We start from the raw sequence: 24,143 nt of genomic DNA on the forward strand, positions 1-24,143 counted from the left end.
ATCTTTTTTTAAATACACCTATCTTTTTTCTGTAGGCTGTAAGCCTAAAATTGGAATTTATTACAGCTGTCAGCACAAGAACTAAAGGGTATTGAAGGGCAGGGCTTTCAGTAACTTTCAACTTCAACCTCCAGTTCCTGAATATTAAAGTTTTCGATAAATATTTTTAAAATCTTAAAATTATATAGTTTGCTCTGCAGATAGCAGATTATCTCCAGCTCAACCTGTCCAACGTAATCCACGGCGAGCCATGCTGGTTAGGCAAAGTCGTTTAGAGATAGAAACTAGTTCTTCGGACGGAGTAACCGTGGAGGAGCCGGTTCCAGCTAGAATATCAGGAACAATCCCAGTTTTAGTGTTTGGTTCAGAAAAAAAAAGCTCAACCAAAGAAACTAAAGATCAAGAGAATCCTACCATCCAGAATGTGTGTAACCAAGATTTTACGGAAGTAATTGTTTGCACACATCAATCAATGTCATCCTTTGAAGAACAGTTGTCAACTGTTGTTGAAGCTGGAAATCCAGCAATTGTTTCGATTGAGACCCCAAAGCAGCTGATACGCACAAAGACGACTGATCCGGGAAGAAAAAGACATTCAGTAGCTCCACCTGTACGCCGAACTAAAGTTGTTGCACGGCATCGACGGACAGAAAGTTTTTAATATAGAATTTTAAAATTTCTTATTGTTATTTGTGATTATGCAAAACAGGACACTAAAAGTGTGATTAGCTCAAAGTTTTTATGAAAAAAAAACCTACTAATTAGTTTCGCACAAAGAAAAGGTGAAGTCCAAAATTAATTAAAATTTTTGGGTGAATCTAAGTGTTTTGATGGTATCTATAAATTATAAAGTTACATTTTATAAATCTTTAAAGTGTTATTCTGTAAAGATAAATCTAACGTTGATATGTAACTTTTATTATTTTTTATTGTAATTTCAAAATTATAAGAATATTTGCATCAATTTTGTTTTAACATAAATGCATGTATAATTTTAAGCTATTTTGAATGTTAAAGGGGCGGGAATAAATATTGTTCTAAAATAGAAAAAAAGCAGAATCGTTAAAATAAATGGCAACAATCTTTTTGGGAATATTTCGGATATATATTAATATTTAAAAGTTATGATTTATTAGATTTGATTTTTCAATTTTATCTATAGAAATTAGTTATTGGTTCAAAATTTGGTCCCCTGATACTAACTGAGCTTCAAAGGTGATAAACACAAAATTGCATGTATTAAATATCTGAATTTTATATTTTCTATAATTACTCTACCCCATTAATTGGCTTGAATGTTATTTTGACTTCCCATATTATAATCTAGAATTTATACGTACATGTAATATTATTTAGTTTCTATTAAGAAGATCTATTATAAAGAGATTTATATTACTAGAATGCATGACTTAAAATTACGCTCAAACATCTTGAAAAAAATATTTCAAAATCTTTGCCACATTTACTCTGATTTTCAAATACCTTTTATTGCAAAATAATGTTGTAGACTCAAATTCTTAGAATTTTGAATTCTTAGAACTATGATCAAATTGTGGCAATTGTGGCATAAACTCAATTCCTAAAATTGTCTTTTACTCTACATATGTTGAAATGTAAGATATGTATGTACAATGTACATACGTTGTAATTAATAGACATTCATAACTCCACAAAAAAAAATTTAATTCTTTTTAATTTCTTAAACTTTAGTCATGGAGAGATTGATTTTAAATTTTGTGTTTTATAGTTCTATGCAATTGTAAATGTTAATAATTAGAATAATTCAGAGATTTCAAAATAAATTATTTATTGATTCATGATATTTTGAAATTAAGCTATTAAATGAAAAAAATCAAGTACTTTTTTATTTCTATGACGAATTATATATTTTACAATCATACAATCTTGTTGTAATTAGTTAATCTTTTTTCGAGTCTAAGTTATTACATCACAAAATTTTACTATTTTTTGTGCTAAGAAGAATTTAATCTCATTTCAATTTAACTTCAAGTTAATCACTTTTACGTTTCTGTTCTGAAAACTAACTCTGATCAAGGTTTGAAAATTTAAATCTACAATTGTTCTTATTTTTGTATTTTCAGCATGTTCTGCATTCTTGGTCAAAATTACATGATATGTTTTAACGTTTACTTACAAAAAATCATTTTCAATTTTTGACGATACAAAGATTTTTTTTCATCCATTGAGCGCATATCAGATATCAGAAATGTTTGTAACCGCGCGTAGAAAGACAAAGAAATATCAAAATCTACTCAAATGTCCTTCGCAAGGACCCTTCGTAGATCATTTTACCAACAAAGAAAACATATAAATGTTTCAAGAAATAAACGATATCGATAATTTTAAATATTCTACGTTTTTGGGGAACTAGTCAAAGTTATCATAAAGACCAGTATTTCAGTTGTCTCAACATGTTTTTAAAGATCAATATCAGTATAACTTTTTTTACAGCAATCTTAATATCCTTACTGCATTTAATAAACGCCAAGTTGAAGATGATGATGATATCAATATCTAAATATGCGTAGAAACACCTGCATGACATACAGGGTTACCGACTAAGGATGAGACTGTAAAGACCATCTGAAACTCTTAATATAGGACAATCCTTAGACATTGAATTGATCTTCTGCTTTGAATAAATATATATGACTTATAAATAATATGGTAAAGAACGAAACAAGTTTATAGTTGTAGGAATCATAAATATAAGGAAACAGACAGTACAAATTCCGCACAGTCATCTCTGAAGATTCATCATTTGTGGGTAACCCTGTATTTAAACACGTTTGATTATTATTACTCCATGTATACATTAAACAGTTTTCTTTGATTTTAAATTTGATTTTTTGAAAATATTTCTCATTTGGTTCTTTGGTCAGTTTTTAGCTAGCTGGGAGTTGTTTTAGATAAATTAAAAAATGAAGTGAAATATAAATATATTGGTAGACAGAAGTAAACGTATGAAGGATATAAGGGATTGAGCAAGGAAATTATATGGTCCATCATTAGATTGTTCTAGAAACAATATGTTTGTTTACAATTTAGTTTTGAGAAAGTTAGTAGTTCTGTAGCAGTATCCAGTTGTCATGCTTTGCTTCAGGGTTTCCTTTAAGCTCGTCTTGCTCTCAACTCGATCCAATGGAGATCTAAAATCAGAAAATAAATATTCATAAGTTTTAACACTGTTATTTTGGTTCGCAGTGTTATAAAGTTTTTGGATAGAGATTTTCTCTTTATCGAGAAGGTTCAAGTCTTTATCGATTTTGCGATGGACAAAATATAATCTAAAAAGGCAAGAATTTTTAAGATGTAGAGAAAATGTAAGTCCAAAAACCGTATAGCATGTCGTGTCAAAATAATAGTGTTATAGGTAATTTTATGAAACGTTTGTGTACTTGTCTTATTACAATGGCTATTTCTAGATCAAATAAGCTTTGAAACAAAGTAGAAGTCAAAATATAAAGTTAATTTCAATTTTATTTTCATTTAAATTTTAAAAAAATATTTTGGAAATATCCTAAACTTTTTGGAGAAAGTCCTGGAACCAATCCAAACTTTATAGCACACGTGCTATAATGTACAACTGTAGATTAGGAAAAATGTCAATCATTCCTGATAGTTTTTTAAGTCGGTTTTCTATTGAATTCCTTTAAGTAAATTTTAATGGAATGATGTTTTACCCTGTGATATTACGTATCATGATCGATATCTACAATAGAAATCATAACAATAACCCTTTCTTTCATAATATCTTTAATATCAAATGCAATAAATAATATTTACTTTCATAATTTGCTGGTTAAAATGCAATTGCGGGATTCCTTTAAAAAAACTGTAGATGTAATTTTAAGTGCGGCTCCAATTATTAAGTGACATATCTGATTCACATAGGCCAAAAACATAGTCCCTTTCATAGGCCAAAAAAAATCCTGCACACTCCCTTTAATGGTAAAGATCTTACTGTTGTCTGGGTTGAGCTGTGGCTAGTCGTCTTCCAGGTAGAAGCTTCTCTCCGCGTACATTTACCTCACTTTGAACCTTCCTCACGGTTTCAACACTGCCTCGCCTTCCCTCCCTCAACTCATGGCTGGAGGCACGCCGCTCCTCCCTCTTCTCCTCATCTTTCCTCCTAATCATTCATTATTCAATTCCTCATTTTTTTGAGGCAAAAATTTCATAGATAAGATAAGAGAGGCGGTTTTTGGGAAAACTTTGCTAATAACAAACTCATACAATCACCACCCCATCACGTAAATGATTTCAAAGTAAGATAAGTTTAAGTAATCACCTCTGTTATCTAAAATATGAAATCTTAGGTAAAGGAATTGAGTTTTTGCCACAAACTCAAATTTTCCAATCCTTTTATCTTGGCAACCTAATGGTGGAAACCCTTGATATTTCAAACTTAGGCTATTTGATCTAACAGAATTCATAGTTTGAAATATCTAACTTCTACGAAATTGGATTGCAAAGATACAGGTATTAGAAAATCTGAGTTTGTGACAAAGACTCAATTCCTTTCTTTGAATTTGATTATGGGTTGTCTCTACATACCATAACGTGTAGATTCGAAAATATTTAGTTTACAAAAATCGTTTAAATCCCTAGGTGTTATCTATCCAAGTTCAAGAATTCAATTTGTATGAATAAAGCTCAATAAGTACGTTCTAAAGCAGGATCTGTAAACCAGGAAGAATCAGCCAAATGAGTATTTAAAGAAGGGGTTGAGGAATTGCATCAGTTCTACCCAGCATCTCGTAGAGCTCACATTTATTTTATTGGACATGTTTTTAGTTTTAAACATTTCAATCAATAAAATATCCAAAGTACCTTTATTGTCTATATACCAGGATTGGAGTAAAATCTTAAAGATTGGAGTATTAACTCTTAAGGATTGGAGTAAGATCTCAAAGGTTGAGAAAATTCTCAAGTGTTTAAGCATAAACTCAATGGTTAGAGCATAGTCTCAAAGGTTAGCGCAAAGTCTCATAGGTTTGGAGTAAAATTTAAAAGGTTTGAGTAAATTCAAGGTTTTATGTGAAGTATTTTGGATTGAAATAAAATCAAAATAACTATCACAAATATACGATTGAAAAACAGTATATTGTAACATTGACCATAGGAATGTTGCAAAAAAAGAAAATATTATCATTAAATTATATTGTTAATGTTTTCGGTGAATGTATGTGAACCTTATTTTATTTATTAACTACCGATCTAATTAACTTTGGATTAATCACAGTACACAATATAAACATACGGCAAAAGGGGGCAAAACAAGGAATAAGAGACAATTTAAAAGTTTTTAAAAATAATTTATTGTGAAACTAAATTTAGTTTGTAACTACCATGCAAGTAACTAATAATATTGTTAATTTCAAAAATATTTTTTTCGCCATGTCTGGGTTTTCAAAGTTTTTGAACGACTTTAGATGAGCAAATGTGCTCGAAAAAATAGTTTGACATTGCGCTGGAAAATCAGTGAATAAAGTTAAAGTTTATTTAAGTGTACTAAGCTAGAATTACATAAGGTTTTTATGTCTTTTTTTGGTTGTAGTTTATACATATTTAACCCTAAAAAGTTCAGGGGATAAGAAAGAAGGTAAGATCTATATCTTAAGAAAAAAGTCCCTAAAATATGCTTTTATCTTTGAAAGAACATCTTATTTAAATTACTGAAAATAATTCACTTTAAAGGGTGAGGTCTCGGAAGAGTTTTGGAAGTTTCAAAGTGAAATGAATGAACGTAAAGGAACTGAGTTTTTGCCGCAAACTCAAATTTTCTGAAACCTATATCATTGCTACCTGAAGATGCAAACCTTTGATATTTCAAACTTAGATCATTTGATCTAACAGAATTAACAGTTTGAAATATTAAAGGTCTACGTCATTGGATTGTAAAGTTATAGGGATGGACAAATTTGAGTTTGTGGCAAAAACTCATATCCTTTCGAAATATTGCAAAAAATTGCAGGGTTCAACCCTGGACTCTTTAAGGTTAAAATTGTTTAGTGCAAATTTCATACGTTTTCTCTGACAATTTAGGATAATTTCCTGAGACTGTTTTCCCCAATCTCTCGGAGCGCTTTACGCTAAATTTCCTACATATCGATTATCGTGGCAAAGCTATTATAAAAAAGTTATACAAATTCCCTTCCCCAGTCATTTAGCAATTCGAGTTTGAGGCTGATGCATTTTACTTCCTTTAAGAAAAATAGCAAAACAGTAAAGTTTGAACCCCTTCCATCTTGAATTTTGTAACATGTTCAGTGTTTGCGTTCAGATATGTACAAAGCTGTAACAAAATTGTATTAGACATTTTTAGTTCCACGTCCAACAAATGAACTGATTACTCACGTCACTCTCTGATTTTCGAACCCTAAAATCTTTGTTGTTTAATAGTAATTTTGAAAATTTTCTATTTAATAAAGCAAGACATGTGTATATATGTTCCCTCTGGCTGGCCAAACGACTAGACCGAATGGGCTGAAATTTTTTGTGGACAGTCATGGGTAGCCTGGGAGTGACATAGAAAAAACCGAATTCTCGTTTAAAAAAAAATGTCCTTAATTTCTTTTTACACGGGCAACGCCGGATTCTTCAGCTGGTATTTTATATAACAAAGAAAGGCTACAAGATATAAGAATTAGAAAATCAGAGTTTTAGGCCAGTAATCAGATTCCTTTCACATAAAACCAAAAATAAAAATGTTTACCTGAAAAACTTTTCTTGTTTGATAATATCATAAAGTTTCCCCCTGTACTGATCTACAGATAGTTGAACACAATCGTTCAACGGGGGAATCACGTCTCTCTTCATCTCAGGCTCCTGACAGGATTTTAACAATTTCATAAATATATTTATGCAACAAAATAATACTTAAATTTATAAAAGGAATTGAGTTTTTGCCACAAACTTTTATTTTCTAATCACTATATACCTTTGGAACCCGATGCTGTAGACCTTTGATATTTCAAACTATGAATTATGTTAGATCAAATAATCATAATTTGAAATATCAAAGGTTAACATCTTTAGTTAGGAGAACTATAGGTATAAGACTTATTGAATTGTGGCAAAAACTCAGTTCCTTTACTAAAATTTCCCCAGATCAAATTTTTAAATAAAATTAAATTATTCATTTTTTTGAACGCTTTTTTTCAGGCCATTTATTCATAATTCAAAACACACCATTTTTAATGTTGTCTCAAAATTTACTTATTTAATGAAAACCCCTGTAGCTTAAAACAAACTTTAACTATTATCATGAATCCTCAATCAATAACATAACTAAAATAGAATCTTGACATTTAAATTGGAATAATGACTCACTTTGCTACTTAATTCAAACCAAAAGGCCGAACGAAATCACGAAAAATGTTCAAATAATAATAAATAAAAATCATATATTGATAGATATAATATAAAAATGAATAAAAATATAGATTGTTACTCTTCACAAACATCAAATTGGAAAGATATAGGGATTAGAATGACGGAGTTTTCAGTTCCTTTTTTCAAAATCTTAATAATAGTCTAGTAGCAATGGCAGAAACAATGGTGAATTGAGTTCATCTCACACATTCTGATTTTCTAATCTCCTTATCTTTGTAGCCCAATGTCGTAGACCTTAGATTATTTGACCTATAAGAATTCATAGTTTGAACTAACTAACCTTAAAAAAATCAAAGGTTTGCACCATCAGGTTGCAAAGATATTGGGATCAGAAAATTTGAATTAGTGGAAAAACTCGATTCCATTGAGAATTTCTTCATCGCTTCTGCTTCATTGAAAACACAAATTGCAAATTTTCTGCTAGAAAACATTAATATCTCGTTCTTTCTTGATCAATTAAACCATTAAAGGGAACCTTTTATTTTTGAACATACTACTCTATAAATGAAGCGTAACCTGACATTGCGTAAACACTGAACAGTCCTTTAAAATATATAAAGTTGTGATGTTTATTGACCTGAGCTGAATTATGAAATCTGGCGACATATGGATGTCTGAGGGAGGCATGTGCGGTCAACCTCTGGTTAGGATTAAACTTAAGAAGGGTTTCTATCAGATGAACAGCGTCTTTGCTAGACTCGCTGAGCAGGTCAACAAGAGGTCGTCTTTTCATCGTAGCTGCCCGGTCCAGGATACTCACAGCATACTCAGAACTAATATCCTAGATATAAAAAAATACACTTCCAAAAAATGTATTTTTTTCGTACCCCTCTTTTGTTTGATTTGATTTATAATGAGTTTATGAGAGGTATGTCATGTACGATTCAGAACGGGTACTTTATAAAATGTATAAGCAATAATAAATAAGATACGTTTTTGAGAAAAATGTTTAATTTCAATTTGCAAAATTGAAGCTTTCCGGCTCAAAAACGAGACATCTTCCCCATTTTTGATCCAGTTTTGAATCGGGCAAGTCCATCTTTGATGGTGGGGGCGGGGGGGATTGGGTGAAGCTTTACATATAATTGGTAAAAATCTACATTTCACACGTCCTTCTATTCTTGTAATTTTCTCAAATATTTATTCAATATTCTAAAAATTACAATATACATAACACCCCCTCCCCCATTTATGCGTTATATACATTATTTGAAAATAAACTGAGTTTTTTGCCACACACTCAAACTGTTTAATCCCATCGGAATCGTAAACCCATGATGTTTCAAACTTAGATTATTTGATTTAACATAATTCATTGCTTGAAATATCAAAGGTCTCCGACAATGCAATGATATAAGAATTATAAAACCAGCATTTCAGGCTAAAGTCTGTTCCTTTATTATTGCACTTTAAACTAGATGAACATTGTACATATGTATAATATGTAATAATATCTTATTATGAATAATATGAATGCTATTTTCAGATTAATATCAAACTATAACGCTATTTATTTATTTATTTATTTATTAATAACTTATTTTATATGTGAATGTTAATTTTCGGATTTTTTCAAACTTAAGGCTATTTATTTATTTATTTATTATATAGATATGATTCAATTTTTGCAACTTCCAATTTTAAAATCATCAATTTACAGACAACTACAAAAACAAGAATTTCAAATAAAAGTGAATTTTCAGTTTTAAAGATCTCCGTAAGTTAATTTTGCGTGACCAGAATTTTCACCAATGGCAGTGCAGTAAGCTAAATAGCATTTTCACGTAATACAGTATTTTGCTTAAACTGTCCCTTTAATCTGTTCTTTCTAACCTTAATATCATCTGTTGAGGGTAGTGTGATGCTAGTAACTATCTTTTCTATTTGATTTATTGTTGAGCTTCCAGGAAACAAGGGCTTTCCTAAATATTAAACCACTTTTAAATAAAAGAAAACATTTGTCCTTAGACATGTAACTGGTAATTGATTATATAATTTGATCTACGGTTTCCAAAAAAAAGAATGAGATTGGTTAGAACATGTCTGTAATAAAGATTTGTTAGCCATAGCTGGAAAAACGACTGGAAGTTGGTTGAATGTTTTTGAAGAACTTTAAGAAGAATTTTAAGAACAATGTCATTTATTCTTGAATGCATAATTTCAGTAATCTGTAGCACCCGCCCCTCTCATTCTTTTAATTTACCCTTTTTTAGAAAGTACCCCCCCCCCCGTATTAAAATGTTAGATTATCCCTGATTTAAATAAAAAAAAACATGAGATTAAACTTTGAGGTTTCTAATTGTCTAAGGTTTCCCCGGGATTAAGCGGATTACATCATAAATAAAAAGAAAAAAGAAAAATGGAAGATGGTTCTTCAAGATGAATGTTTACCTAGTCCCTACCAACGTGAAAATATTTAAGGTGGGGGGGGGGGGGTTGCAAACCCCGTACAATGATGTTATAGGAACGCCCTGAAACTGGTTTAACCCTAACTTGAAAAAGGTAAATGAACAGTTAATAATTCGGTCTTAGGAAAATTCCAAATTTCGTACAAAATTTTGATAAAATCTAGAAAACGAAAATATCAAAAAGTGTGTCGCAAGAATTTATTTCAGAATTGCTCAATGACATGTCAGCAGAGAAAAGGCAACCCTGCAAAATTGTGTCTGCTATTATCTATTTTATTTTAAAAAATTGTTAAAGTTAAAACAAAATTTTTTTGTTAAATGTGCACATAAACACTATCCCATGCTTACCTTTACTATACTCACATTGGAAACTATCAAGTGGATAAAACTGGATATAGTGGAGTGTCAATATTATCTTTAGGTTCAGTGTAACAAGAGATAGAAAAGTTAAGACAAAACCTTTTGACTTTGTAAATAAAAGGAAGATCGATCGTAATCAGTCTTTAAAACTTTGATAGATATTAAAGAAAACCATTAAATGTTAAAAGTTACGGTCTTAATTAAAATATGAATTTTATGAAATTTTAATGTTAAGATAAAAAAGAAACTCTAAAAATTTTGAGATATCAAAATAAAGAAATATAAAAATAATAAATGTGAAATTATGAAACTATGAAATTGGTAACCATGAAATTCAAACATAAATAATGTGTGAATTAGAAATTGAGAAAATTTATAAATGTGAAGAAGTGAGACTATGAAATTATAAACATGATAAACTGTGAAAATGGGAAATACAAAAAAAAATTTAAAAATTCGAATTTAGAACTAACCTAAGCACATCTCTGCTAGAATACAGCCTAGACTCCACATATCCACCCCTGCCGTATACTTCTTACTAGCGAGGAGTATCTCAGGAGCTCTATACCATCTTGTAGCAACATAATCAGTCAGACAAGCATCCCCTTCTCCACCAACCTCAGGACTCTCTACAACAACAACAACATTATACTATCTCGTAGCAACATAATCAGTCAGACAAGCATCTCCTTCTCCACCAACCTCAGGACTCTCTACAACAACAACAACATTATACTATCTCGTAGCAACATAATCAGTCAGACAAGCCTCAGGACTCTCTACAACAACAACAACATTATACTATCTCGTAGCAACATAATCAGTCAGACAAGCATCTCCTTCTCCACCAACCTCAGGACTCTCTACAACAACAACATCAACATTATACCATCTTGTAGCAACATAGTCTGTTAGACAAGCATCCCCGTCTCCACCAACCTCAGGACTCTCTACAACAACAACATCAATATTATACCATCTTGTTGCAACATAATCTGTCAGTCAAGCATGGCCTTCAACAACAACCTCTGTATTAAATACAACGATTTTTCAAGAGGAACTAAATCATTTGCTTTAAGTAAGAGATCATTACACATTATATTACATAATTGTTCCAGAGGTTTATGTTCTAGAAAGATCACAGTATGTCTGAGAGGTTTTCGTAAAAAACTCTTGGATTTTCATTTGTCGCTATATTGTAGAGTTTTACAGGCCATATTGGTCTTAAGAACCAATGTTAAAGTCGGAAAAACTTCCACCAAACTCTAATTTTTGAATCTCTGTATCTTTAAGCTAGCTGATGGTGTACAACCTTAAACTTAGATTTGTAGCAGCACCATAAATGGTTAGAAATGTTATATGTCTAAGGTATAAGGATTATAAAATTGAGAAGTTTGAGGCAATTGTTCACGCCTTTTTATAATATCCTTGTAAAGAAGTTTAATTTAGTAATTAATTATGTATTACAATTTATAACAACAAAAAATGAACTCAACCAAGTAAATGATTATGGAATTTGGTTTATTATATTTGATTTGGTTTCTTGTAGAAATTTATTGTTTTATTATGTTTGATGTATTTTTTGTTTTGTTTTAATGGTTACTTTATTTTTAGAAATGTAAAGTAAGCTTTCCAATACAAAATACATGTATAGAATAATAGATGCGTTTGAAAGGGAAGACCTCACCGATTATATTAAACAGAAAGACATTTAACAAAGAATTTTAAAAGTGTTTTATTTCAAATTTTTATTATAATTGATATAGGATTGTTTTTGCTAAATAAGCTTGCATTCATGGAGCTACAAGGTTACCCATAAAGGATGAGACTGTAAAGACGACCTGATAATCTTGAAATATGAGAAATGAAGTTGTCTGCCTTGAAATAGTCGTTTAATTGATTCCTGAATGATTTGCAAAGAAGTTTACAGTTGTAGGAAATCATGAATATAAGGAAACAGACAGTTAAAATTACGTACAGTCGTCTCTGAAGGCTCATCTTTTACTGAAATATATTGTCTATCCTCTGAAATATATTGTCTATCCTCTGAAATATATTGTCTATCCCCTGAAATATATTGTCTATCCCCTGAAATATATTGTCTATCCCCTAAAATATATTGTCTATCCCCTGAAATATATTGTCTATCCCTTGAAATAAATTGTCTATCCCCTAAAATATATTGTCTATCCCCTGAAATATATGGTCTATCCCCTGAAATATATTGTCTATCCCCTGAAATATATTGTCTTTTCCGTGAAATATAATGTTTATCCCCTGAAATGTATTGTCTATCCATTGAAATATATTGTCTATCCTTCTGAAATATATTGTCTATCCCCTGAAATATATTTTCTATCCTCTGTCGAGAATAATTTGAAGAGACAATAAAGGAAATTGGCAGAATTGATCTCACTCCAAGTTTACTGAAATAAAAGTTACTCATTTGAAATTAAGCAGACGGTTTTCTTTGAAAAAGTATGATCACTCCCTTTGATTTAAAAACCCCACGAATCCAGAACAAATTTAAATTATCTAAACTGAAGAAACCTGTTTAAGTAAAGTCTAACACATGAATAAAATATAGTGTATACGCCAGAGTTTCAAACTTTATAAAATATTAATATTGTTGCAAGTAAATATTAAGGCGAGAAGAGCAAGACTTGAATACTAGTAAAAACCAGAAAAAATATTGAATGAAAAAAAAATACCTTAAATTATGGATATCATCAAACAGAAAGTTCCCAGCTCTGGACAAATTAAAAATTATCTAGCCGTTTAAAAATATTTAAAGGATACAGAAACAAATTAAGGAACTTTATTCACCAAATTAATTTCAAGCCAAAATACCTGAGTCTAAAACTAAAGAATGCCCGAATTTTAAGTTCGAGGTTAAAAGTTCTGTAAAATAATGAATAGCTACTTAAACATTAAACTTTCTTAATTTTAAATTTGAATTTCCCGGGAAAAATCTGAACCAATCAGAGAAAAGGGTTACGGAGAATTATTACGTAAGTATCGGTATTCGATAATCAGCTGTTTTTTAAATAAATAAATTATCTATTAACGAGACAGAAAACAAAACATATTTCCAGTTACAACCGTATTTTGGGTTTACGTGCAAACATTAATTAATCTAAAACGTTAAATTTATTAAATCGAGGTTTTTACTTTTAAATATATCGTAATTATTTGAATGCCGCTTACCGCTGAATGATGATAGACAAACAGGGATTGCGGGATTTCAAGATTTTAAGCCTGTGTTTAAATTTTAACTCGTCGATTTCAGCGAGTTAAATATTTAACCACACGGTTAAAGTTCAGGTTTAAATTAAGTCAGAAATGGCATTTAACCATGAACTTAAAATTTAAGTCAAAACTTTTCGTTCTTCAGTTTTAGACTCTGTTTGGAAAATGTTAGAATAAGGAAGACAGCAAAAAAGATTCATTTTTTCGGGTACGTTTTTTCTTAATGTAACTTCAAAATAGACAGAAGGAGAAGGACATTGTACCACTTTGTGACTTTGGAGCTAGCTTCTCAAGATTTCTTGTACCACTTTGTGACTTTGTAGCTAGCATCTAGAGATTTCTTGTACCACTTTGTGACTTTGGAGCTAGCTTCTCAAGATTTCTTGTACCACTTTGTGACTTTGTAGCTAGCTTCTCGAGATTTCTTGTACCACTTTTTGACTTTGTAGCTAGCTTCTAGAGATTTCTTGTATCACTTTGTGACTTTGTAGCTAGCTTCTAGAGATTTCTTGTATCACTTTGTGACTTTGTAGCTAGCTTCTCGAGATTTCTTGTACCACTTTTTGACTTTGTAGCTAGCATCTTGAGATTTCTTGTATCACTTTGTGACTTTGTAGCTAGTTTCTAGAGATTTCTTGCGCCACTTTGTGACTTTGTAGCTAGCATCTTGAGATTTCTTGTACCACTTTGTGACTTTGTAGCTAGTTTCTCGAGATTTCTTGTATCACTTTGTGACTTTGTAGCTAGCTTCTCGAGATTTCTTGTACCACTTTTTGACTTTGTAGCTAGAATCTCGAGATTTCTTGTACCACTTTGTGACTTTGTTGCAAGCTTCTCTAGATTTTACGCACAAGAATGAGAAACGATATTTTTCTTTCACATTTTAGAAATTAAAAACATTAAGCGTTCTTCTCAATAACTTTTCAAAATTTAATTTAATCTTGTTTAACGTGATGTGATAATTAAATTTTACATGATAATTCAATTTAATATGATAAATTAGTAATTTACTATGATAATCTTATTTATTATGATAATTTAATTTTGGTTTTGCTTAATTCGTACTTTGAAAGGTAATTGACCTTAAATAGTCTGAACTCGTTAATCAAATTTTATGTTTGAATTAATCACCAATTATACTAATTGCAGATCTTAATAGACCATTATTCAAGGATTAACTACTTTCTAAATTCCAAATAAATGTTATATATTCAGCAAATTTTAAAAATGTTTTAATTATAAAAAGTTGCTCTGTTACAGCTAAAATAAACGATAAACATACAATAAATAACATAATCTATTAAATATATATCCTAAGACAAATTGCGTTACTTTACGTAAATATATTGGAATATATGTCAACCATCCATTACTTGATATATACATATATAAAGATATATATGGGTATTGAATGCACAAACTACAGAGTTACCCACAAAAAGATGAGACCAACAACTTTTTCAATATCAACCATCAAAAGTTACTAGCGCCAAAGATTGTCGTCTATACGGAGAAAAAATATTGGATGTAGTTTTGCTAATGCAACGATTAAAAAAAAGTTTTGTCTTAAATTTTAACTATTTTCAAGCATTACAGATCTAAAGATTAAGCTGTAAATATCTATATCTTAGATTCGTCAGTAATCAGTTTTTCTTGTTTTCAACAGTGAATTTACAGCAGCAAAGATAATAATGGAAAAGATAAAGAAAGAAGTATGAGGTATTTTCTTAAAATTATATTTTTTTCAAGAATTTCATGTTTGTATTTAGTGCATTTTGTAGGTATTTTTGATTAGGAAAACCGTTTCTTCCCCCTTAATTTTTTCCATTTTCTTCCTACAGTTTAAATAATTATAAACATTAATATATATCCTGTATATACTTTCAGTGTGCATTTTTATAACTTTTTAGGGAACAATTTTATCAAAATGTTCAAAAGTAGAACAAAATTCATTATTGTCGTTGTAATTTCAAGTAATCCTCCATTTTCGAATGGGCATGACCTATTCACAGCGGTTCTCTGGGGGTGGGGGGCGTTGGACGCCCCCTGCCTTTATTTTTTTCCCCTAGAATTTTTTTTACTTTTAATGAATAGAAAATTAAAGGCTTTGTTGTAAAATTTTTTTTTATGCATATGGTAGGTTAAAAAAAACAAAAAGCCCATAAGTTTTTTTCTGATTAAAGCTACAAATATAAAAGTACATTATTTAAAACAAAACTTTATTTTACATTTTATTGACCTTTTTTGGCATTTCTTTCAATCCTTCCTCGCAACCAAACTATGAAAGTTACAAGCTACAGATCTAAAAACTATATTTTTGAAAAGCCATTGAAAAGTTATCAGTCTAATTTATTTTTTAACAAGCTGGCCTTGAAAAATTGAGTTATGAACATGCATTTCAATCCTATACCTATTCTCTAAGGCTAATTTCTAGCGAAGGGGGTTAGTGGGACGCCTCCCGGGTTATACATAGATTCAGACCCCCCAGCCTGTATAGGTTAAAACTTTATATGATTAATAATTAGAAGAGATGTCAAGGGTATCATTGTGTCAGTTCAAAATGAAATAACGTCTGTTTCCTCTTTACTATATAAAAGAATTTGCAGTTCTGCGAATACTCAGTTTAGAATTTGCACGGTTTTGCCAGTTTCACGAATTGACACTGAAGAATGAAGATTCAAAGTTGCAAAAACAACTAGAAGAGGGTTAAGAACTAATCTGCAAGCTTGCAAAATCACAACCTGCATACTGCTTTACCAATCGATTAAAATTGATATAAATATATTTTTGTATCAACATGGAAAAGTCTGTTGGTTTCTAAAGGTTGGCCAGTAATTGCCTCTAAGCATGAAATATTTTATAATAATTTGCTGCTTTAGCATTAGATACAGAAAGAGTAAGAAAGTCGAGAAAAGATGTGAATTTTTGTTTTTAAATTATGTTTTGACGATTCATTTATAAGATGCTCATCGACTCTCTTTCCGACTTCTTGTAAAACCAAATCAAAACTAACTAAAGGGAAATCTGTGTTTGCCACAAACTTCCTATATCTTTGCAACCCAAATGTTATAGACCTTAGTTCTTTCAAACCATGAATTCTAATAAATAGACGGTTAATATTATATTACAGGAGTTGAGTCTTTGCTATAAACTCAGATTTTCTATTCTCTATATTTTTGCAACCCAATTTTATAGACCTTAGTTATTTCAAACCATGAATTCTAATAAATGGTATACGACGGTTAATATTACAGGAGTTGAGTATTTGCCACTAACTCAGATTTTATAATCTCTATATCTTTGCAACCCAGTTTTATATACCTTATTTATTTCAAATCATGAATTCTAATAAATAGAAAGTTGCATTTTTCAGGAATTGAGTCTTTGCCACAAACTCAGATTTTCTAATCTCTATATCTTTGTAGCCCAATGTTATTAACCGTGAATTCTGTTACATTAAATCAAGTCAAATCACAAGGGGTAGGGATGACAATGAACTTCAGTAGCAAGTTTTAAAGTTCCTAACAAACAATCTAATTTTAAAATATCAAAGCTTTACACCATCAGGTTGCAAAGCTGTAGGAATTCGAACGTTTGAGTTGGTGGCAAAGACTAAATATCGTTTGTTACTGTTTTGACTCAGATTTTTAGATAATTTAATATAACGGTTAAATGTTATAAAGTCCTAAAGAAACATTTTTTAATAAAAGAAAAACCAAACACACCTTAAGCAACTTACATCTACATTACGTGTTATTTCAAGAATTTATTGAGTTTATTAAGCTTCGCAACTTCTTTAATATTTTCTGAGGTTGTCGACCTAAGGTTTGCATTCCGTAGAAATCAATAATTGTTAAACTATTTATGAATATGAACACAACCAAACCGTACTCAGCAACTAATTAACCACAAGCAGTAAAATACAGGTTAACACGATAAATATACAAAAAAAATGGTGGAAGAGGTCACGTGATCAAACTTAAGTATATTGCACGCAAAATGAAAATCTTATGTTTTCCAACATAACTTATCTTATTAAGAAGCTACGGAGAAGAAAAAATATATTTTGAATTTCCAATATGAAACCGGATAAATTTTATATTCTCATATTTGTACGTAAACTCAAATCTAGAGAATCTCTGAGGTCACTTTAATGATACATGAGACATCGCAGTTTTACAGTGTAAAACGGGATGTTAACGTTTTCATTTTTTTTAACGACGACCCTTCTTTAACTATGGTAAACGCAATTGTCAATAATTTTTTTTTTCAAAAACGATAGTTTTTTCAAAAGCATTTGTTTTTTAAAAAAAGAATCGTATAAAAAACGGTCACAAATTTTTTTTTATAAAATCGATCGTTATTTCCGAAAATAAAAAGATCGTTTTTTGAAAACAGGCCCGCCCATTTTACTGGAAAAAAACTAATTTAATAACATAATTTGTTATTTTGTAACATGAAAAACAAAACATGTAAGTATTGATTACATTTCTCCTCCTATTCCACAGTTTTCAGATTCTCCCTGTATTTAAAGCGTAGTTTTCAGATTCTCCGGCTGTATTTAAAGCGTAGTTTTCAGATTCTCCCTGTATTTAAAGCGTAGTTTTCAGATTCTCACTGTATTTAAAGCGTTATTCACAAATACAATTAAAGTAAAATGCATAAACTTTAAATTTTGTTTTTCTGAGAAGTCAAACAAAAAAGATTTAATATTGATGTAGCTCAGAAACTGAAAAAACTATGAAATAAAAAGAAAAAATATATTTTTCAGAAACAGTCAGCTAGGAAAATATGCAAGTGGGCAATGTATTCCCTTCTTCAACTGTCTTCTTTAGTTTTACAACCAATAGTAAAAGAAAGTGTTTGATGGCATGAAAAGATTTAAAAACTAAGAAACTGAGTTTGTGCCATCACAAAGTTAAATTTTCTAATCCATTTATCTTTGCAACCTGAGATGGAATTTAAAGAATTTGAGCCGGGGTTTAAATCTGCCAAAACCCGGTTTAAATTAAGTGACGGCTTAAATCTTTAAACATTTGATACAATTTTAAGTGGAACCACCCATATTTAAATATTTAAATATTTAAATTTAAACCGCCGCTCAAATTCTTTAAATTCGGCCACTGATGATATTTCAAACGTATATTACATTTGATCTGACAGAGGACTTGGTTTAAAACGGCCTAAAAGATGTATGGATTAGAAAATTTGAGTTTGTTGTAAAATCTTAGCTTCTTTCTTCTTATCTGAAGTTTTTTAGAAAAACGATTGTAAACTAAAATTATATAAACCTTAGTTTAACGTGCCTTGTCGGATTTCTGAATATATAATGTAATTACATTCATGTAATTGATTAATTGATAGGTCTTTGATATTAACTAATGAATACATGATTAATTAAGAGTACTAGGTTTAAAGGAAGACTGATTAAAAGAGAACTGATCTAGAATAAATAATTCTAAAATAAATAATTCTCTCCAGCCCAAAGTAATGAACAAAACATTAGATTTTTCAATAAAATTTTTTTGGTAGGTTTAACGTTTAAAAAGGTTTTACTAATTAAATGTCTAAAATAGATAATAGACTTATATGGATTTTCGGGAAAAAAGGTATTGATAAGTTACAGATTTTTTAACCTCATGAGGAAATAAAAATCTGCAAAGTTGTCATCTGTCCTGGTTTTAACATGCCAACCCAGTTATCTTTTTTTGGTGCTTTGATTTTGACTATTTTCAAAGATCTGTTAACTTTACATCATTTTTCTAATATAAGATTGTTGTTAAACTCACTGGTTTAGAGTTTTTCTTGACTGAAAATATTTATAAATAATAATAAATATATTGTACTCCAGCTCTTTTGCTCAAATATCTGAACAGTCCCATTATTGTAAAATATCAAAGTCAGTCTTACCTTTGACTGAAAGGGACCGAGCAAGTCCAAAATCTGCGAGTTTACAATTGCACTGAGAGTCAAGCAATATATTGCTGGGTTTCTGGTCTCTATGTATCACATTGCCAGAGTGTAGGAACTTTGTTGCCTAGTAATAACAATAAAGATAATAATGATAATGAAAATCATAATAATCATAATTATTAAAATGATAAAAATAAAAATCATGATAATAATGGTAATAATAGCAGTAACAATGATAATTATCAAATTAATAATTTAACGATAATAATAACAATAATGATAACTATATAATACTTAATGAACAATTAAAATTTAAGAAAAACATAGCACTTGAAGAAAATTATCATTCCTTTATAAAAAGCTGGTTTTTTGGTATGCAACAATTTTCATTTAATCCCGCCGGGATATTTTCATTAAACACTGCATTGAAAAATCTTAGAATTTTAAATCAGTCAGTTCTCTTTCAGCTTTTTAAAAAGGAATGTCATTTACTCTCAGACAAATTAGAATCAATGGAAATGTAAATGATACAATTTTTACTGAACTACCGCAAAAAAAATCAAAAATAAACCATATCCATAATTACATTATGAATATATAATATAGGTGCAGATCTTCCAGTAACCATTTGAATTTTATTAAAACTGTCCTTGACGGGTCCTCAAAATTCTCTTAATGGCACTTAGAGATAGCGTCAGCCTACTTTTAAAATACAAAATTAATAGCAAAGCAATGATTTTTGAAAAAAAAGTAACTAAAATAGTATCATATTTGGGGACAGAACAGTTCTTAATACAAGGACAAAAGAAATATTTTAAGATACCAAAGAAAAAAAAATAACAAACCTTAAAAAGCTGGTACATAATGTACTGTCTGTGTATTTCCTTGAGGATATTTCCCTTCTTGATAACATGATGCAAATCAGTTTCCATAAACTCAAATACAAGGTACAGGTCCTTTAAAAACATATTTATTCTTTTTTGCATTAACAGTTTCAATCCAGATAAGGGGGATACATTTTCTAGGTTTCTCATACCATGCGGACCTGGGGTAGGTTTCTTTGCTGCTTTAAGTTTATCCACAGGAATTGAGTCTTTGCCACAAACATAAGTTCTTGTAACCCTATATCCTTGCAACCTGATAATGTAAACGTTTGATATTTCAAATTTTGAATATTTAATCTAACAAGGTTCATAGTTAGAAATATCTAATGTCTACGACATTGGGTTGCAAAGACTCAATTCCTTTTGAAATCCCCAGACTATTAGCGTTTGTGGCAAATGTTCAGTTCTGTTGCAATCTCAAAACAAAATTTTAACAATTTTTAAACATTTACATTTTTTTAGAGATCTATTAACAATCTTAAATTGGATAAATTTTGCTTGTTTCAATAAAGTTTTAAATAAAAAGTTCAAATTTTGCTTATTTCAATAAAGGTTTAAATAAAAAGTTCAGGATTTTTAATCTCTCATTTTAATTTAGTTTTTATAAATATGATTCCTTGTCGTTCGAAGCTCGATGAACATTCAGCAATCGAATAATGTTCGGGTGGGAGCCGAACTCTTTCAGGAAAACGATTTCTCGAAATGTTCTCTGCGCATCTGTTCGATTTCGAAATGCGTCAAAAATTTTCTTGACAGCTACCGTGCTTCCATATTTTCTAAACAAAGAAATCATTAAATGTTGGAACATTTTTTATATCTTTAAGTTGCATTAGATTCCAATAATTCAGAGGGACATTTAAATATAATAGTTTCATCTTAAAAAGATTATCAGAAATTGGGATTATAGAAAAACAATAAAAATTAATTGAAAATCACAACATTGCTGGTTTTGGCGTAAAGTTTATAAAAAATCTATATTGTCACTATTTAATTATAAAATACTAAACTAATAAAACAATTTCGGTGAAACTTTTTTTTACAGAAGACATATCATTGTCTTTTTTTTCAGAAGTTAAAAAAAATTTGTTAGAATTTATTTTTTACAGACATGCACCTCTGCTTCTTTAGTAAACGTGAATTCAACCTATATGAAGCATAAAGTCTGACCTCGTCAACCTTGTTGCACCGGCTAGTCCTGCCCATAGAGCTAGGTACAGTACAAACTGGAACCGGAAAGGTTGACCCGGCTCGGAAATTCAAATATACTACGGCTGCCCGTGCATAATTAACATTTCTTACCTATCGATGCCTTTCCATACGACGCCATAAGCTCCCTTTCCTAATCTTCTTCTGATCTCGTATTTTTTACTGATATGAGAATCTATATCATTGGATATACTCGACATCTATAAAAATAGTTTTCAATATTTTTTCTGTGATTTTTTTTTTCAGCAAAATGTAGAATAAAAGGAATTTTGAAATTTGACAATTCATTTTCTGACAAAGTCAAATTATAAACGAAACTGGGGGGAAATACAGTCGGTTTAAGCCAAATTATAAACGAAACTGGGGGAAAATTCGGTTGTGTCGGTGTAAGCCTTTCTGAAGCATTTTCGTTGCTGAATGTAAGGTACTAATGCAAGGAAAGATATTTCAGAGGTGTACACATTTTTTGTACTGCAGTGTGCTGTCTTTGGGCGGAAAAGTAAACACAAGACGGATGTCACAGCCTGACATGGATTCAATTTTCACAAAAATAGTCTATGAAATATTCTGGTCATAAAAAACTATTATGTGCATTTTCAAAATTATAAAAATTAAATGATTGTATCTTCCTCGGATACTGAACGAACACTGATCCATCTATTCTTTTTTACAAATTCCGCCCAAAGAGAACTGGTTTTAATATGTGCGAAGACTATTCGGAGCTGCAACTAATTTTTCTTGCATTAGGTTCTTGGCTGAATGTAAATATTTTTTAATTACATATTTGTAAATTCAAATCAAAATATTTCGTTCTCATAAAAGAATTCCCTTCATTCTTGCTTCCACGGAAGTTTCAACACGAAACAACCACTTGAGAACTTTAAAATTTAAATCAGATCTGTTTTCAGAATATTTTAATAATTAAAACGCTTTTCGACCATATTAAGATCACAATATAAGGTATCGATTTGGCACAAACAAAAGTTTTAAACATCAAGTTGACTCTTATTCCTAATTGATGCGACATTTTTTAAGAAAGTTGTATAAAAAAAGTAAATGAGTTTATTATATTTAAAACTTGAATTTGAATTTGAAATAATTTGAAGATTTGATTTGAGACGCGGCTTAAATTCATTTAATTCGGACACTGGTAAGTCAATTTATTGTGATAGATTCTTATGTTGACTAAGGTTTGTTTCTATTATAAAAGCAGACATTTTTTTTTCGTTTAATATTTCTGCAATTAATATGCAATTAAAACGGAAACTACCTTGCTAAGCTTTTAAACGCATAAACTTGCATCAAATAAACTTCTTTCCAAAGCGATGAAATAATTAGGTTTAAGACAGTTAAACCCTTTTAATTAATTACGGCGCAATGGATTCTGCTATTTTCTACCCCTCATTAAAAAATACTTTCAGGTTTGCATGAAATAAAGGCATTAATCATAAAGTAAGCTAGTTTTTAATTGAGTTTTTAGAATTCGTTATTTGTTAGTATCAAGATCTCTACAATTGCTATAAGATCAGATTAAAGATAAAAATTAATTATAATTTTACCTTGTTTCGTAACTCAAAGTTTCGTCAAAATCATTTATTCTGACATTATTACAGGTTTTTTAACTTTGTAAATATACTTCTAACACTCTAATTCATTCAATATTTAATGTAAAATTCACTTTAATTTCTGTCCATATGTATCTGTAATTCACATTGTTCATGGGTTTTAACTTCTAATGTCTGAAATATTAGAAAATGACATTTCTAGAATATGCTTCACCTGTTTCAACTTCAAAGTTCAACTGGTGGAACTGAATAAATCCTTGAAGGGTCAGCGTCCCCTAGCCCCCTCCCCCCACACCGGACCTGGGGNGTCCTGCAGACGCGCACCCCCTCTCAAAACCCGTGACCCCTCTCCCCCCCTGTCCATGCTATCAGTAGTTATCACTTGCAGGGTTAACATCCTTATTGTTATATATATACAATATAATACAAAGAGATGAAACCAAAGAGAATAGAATATATATTAGAGGGGAATTTAGAGAATCTCTCGGTATGAATTTGTTCAGTCTCTTTCAGCCTAAAAGGGAGTTCAAAGTGTACAAATCATGTAAATGTTTACAAATTATATGCAGTAGAGTACATTAATACAGTATGTTCCCTAGGCTATCCATCCTAATTTCGAATTTTTAAAGCTGTTAAATAAACTTTATAGTGAATTAAGTGAATAAAAAACATCATTTGATTTATAGTTATAACGGAAAATCATGTTGTTTGTAAAGTGATCATTGGACAATTATGAAACCAGTCTATTTCATAATTTGGTTTTCTTTTAATATTAGTTTTAGATTTTCTATAAAGTGATATTCCAGGGCCCAAAAGGTTATATAGCATAAATATGTGAAGTACACCTGCAGTATGGAAACAGTACAACAAACTGGCCGTTTTACACTTTTTTCTAGTAAATTCCCCTCTAATATATATTCTATTCTCTTTGGATGAAACGGAGGCACAATTGTACAGATTTTGTAAGTTTAAAAAATATATTAAGTTTCAAAATCTCAGGAAAACTCAAAGGTCTACGAAATCAGAAGAAGTATAAAACTGTTTATAATTGATTTAATGATTGTTTATAATTTTAATGGTTTGTTCCGTTAATTTGTCAATTTTACAAAGGAGAGTTTATTGAAAATCAAAAAATATCT

At 30.2% G+C, this 24,143-nt stretch overlaps 2 protein-coding genes across 6 annotated transcripts in view; one reads left to right on the forward strand and one right to left on the reverse strand.

Moving 5' to 3' along the window:
* The window catches only part of LOC111718330 (uncharacterized), a 62,460-nt gene extending 60,661 nt beyond the window's left edge, over positions 1-1,799 (forward strand). For all 4 annotated transcript variants that reach the window (XM_023493891.1, XM_023493894.1, XM_023493892.1 and 1 more), the window contains one exon: positions 201-1,799. In XM_023493891.1, coding sequence (XP_023349659.1) covers positions 201-661 — 461 coding nt within the window. In that variant the 3' untranslated portion in view covers positions 662-1,799. The remainder of the gene's footprint in view (positions 1-200) is intronic.
* Positions 1,800-1,845: 46 nt separating this feature from the next.
* LOC111718331 (mitogen-activated protein kinase 15) lies at positions 1,846-23,251 on the reverse strand. 2 transcript variants are annotated; one of them, XR_002769027.1, is made up of 12 exons: positions 22,999-23,251; positions 21,533-21,639; positions 20,850-21,009; positions 20,195-20,305; positions 19,347-19,473; positions 10,661-10,816; positions 9,253-9,341; positions 7,997-8,200; positions 6,740-6,852; positions 3,986-4,153; positions 2,794-3,170; positions 1,846-2,555 (listed from the first exon to the last, which is right to left on the reverse strand). XR_002769027.1 is itself a non-coding variant. In XM_023493896.1 (11 exons), exons 2-11 carry the CDS (start codon positions 21,637-21,639, stop codon positions 3,059-3,061), a joined length of 1,347 nt encoding a protein of 448 aa, XP_023349664.1. In that variant the 5' UTR covers positions 22,999-23,251; the 3' UTR covers positions 1,846-3,058. The 2 variants fall into 2 exon arrangements, 1 of the variants encoding a protein (XP_023349664.1); XM_023493896.1 differs by having other exon boundaries at positions 1,846-3,170.
* Positions 23,252-24,143: the final 892 nt, after the last annotated feature.

The sequence above is a fragment of the Eurytemora carolleeae genome, unplaced genomic scaffold, assembly GCF_000591075.1.
Source record: "Eurytemora carolleeae unplaced genomic scaffold, Eaff_2.0 scaffold60, whole genome shotgun sequence".
Taxonomy (NCBI): Eukaryota; Metazoa; Arthropoda; class Copepoda; order Calanoida; family Temoridae; genus Eurytemora; species Eurytemora carolleeae.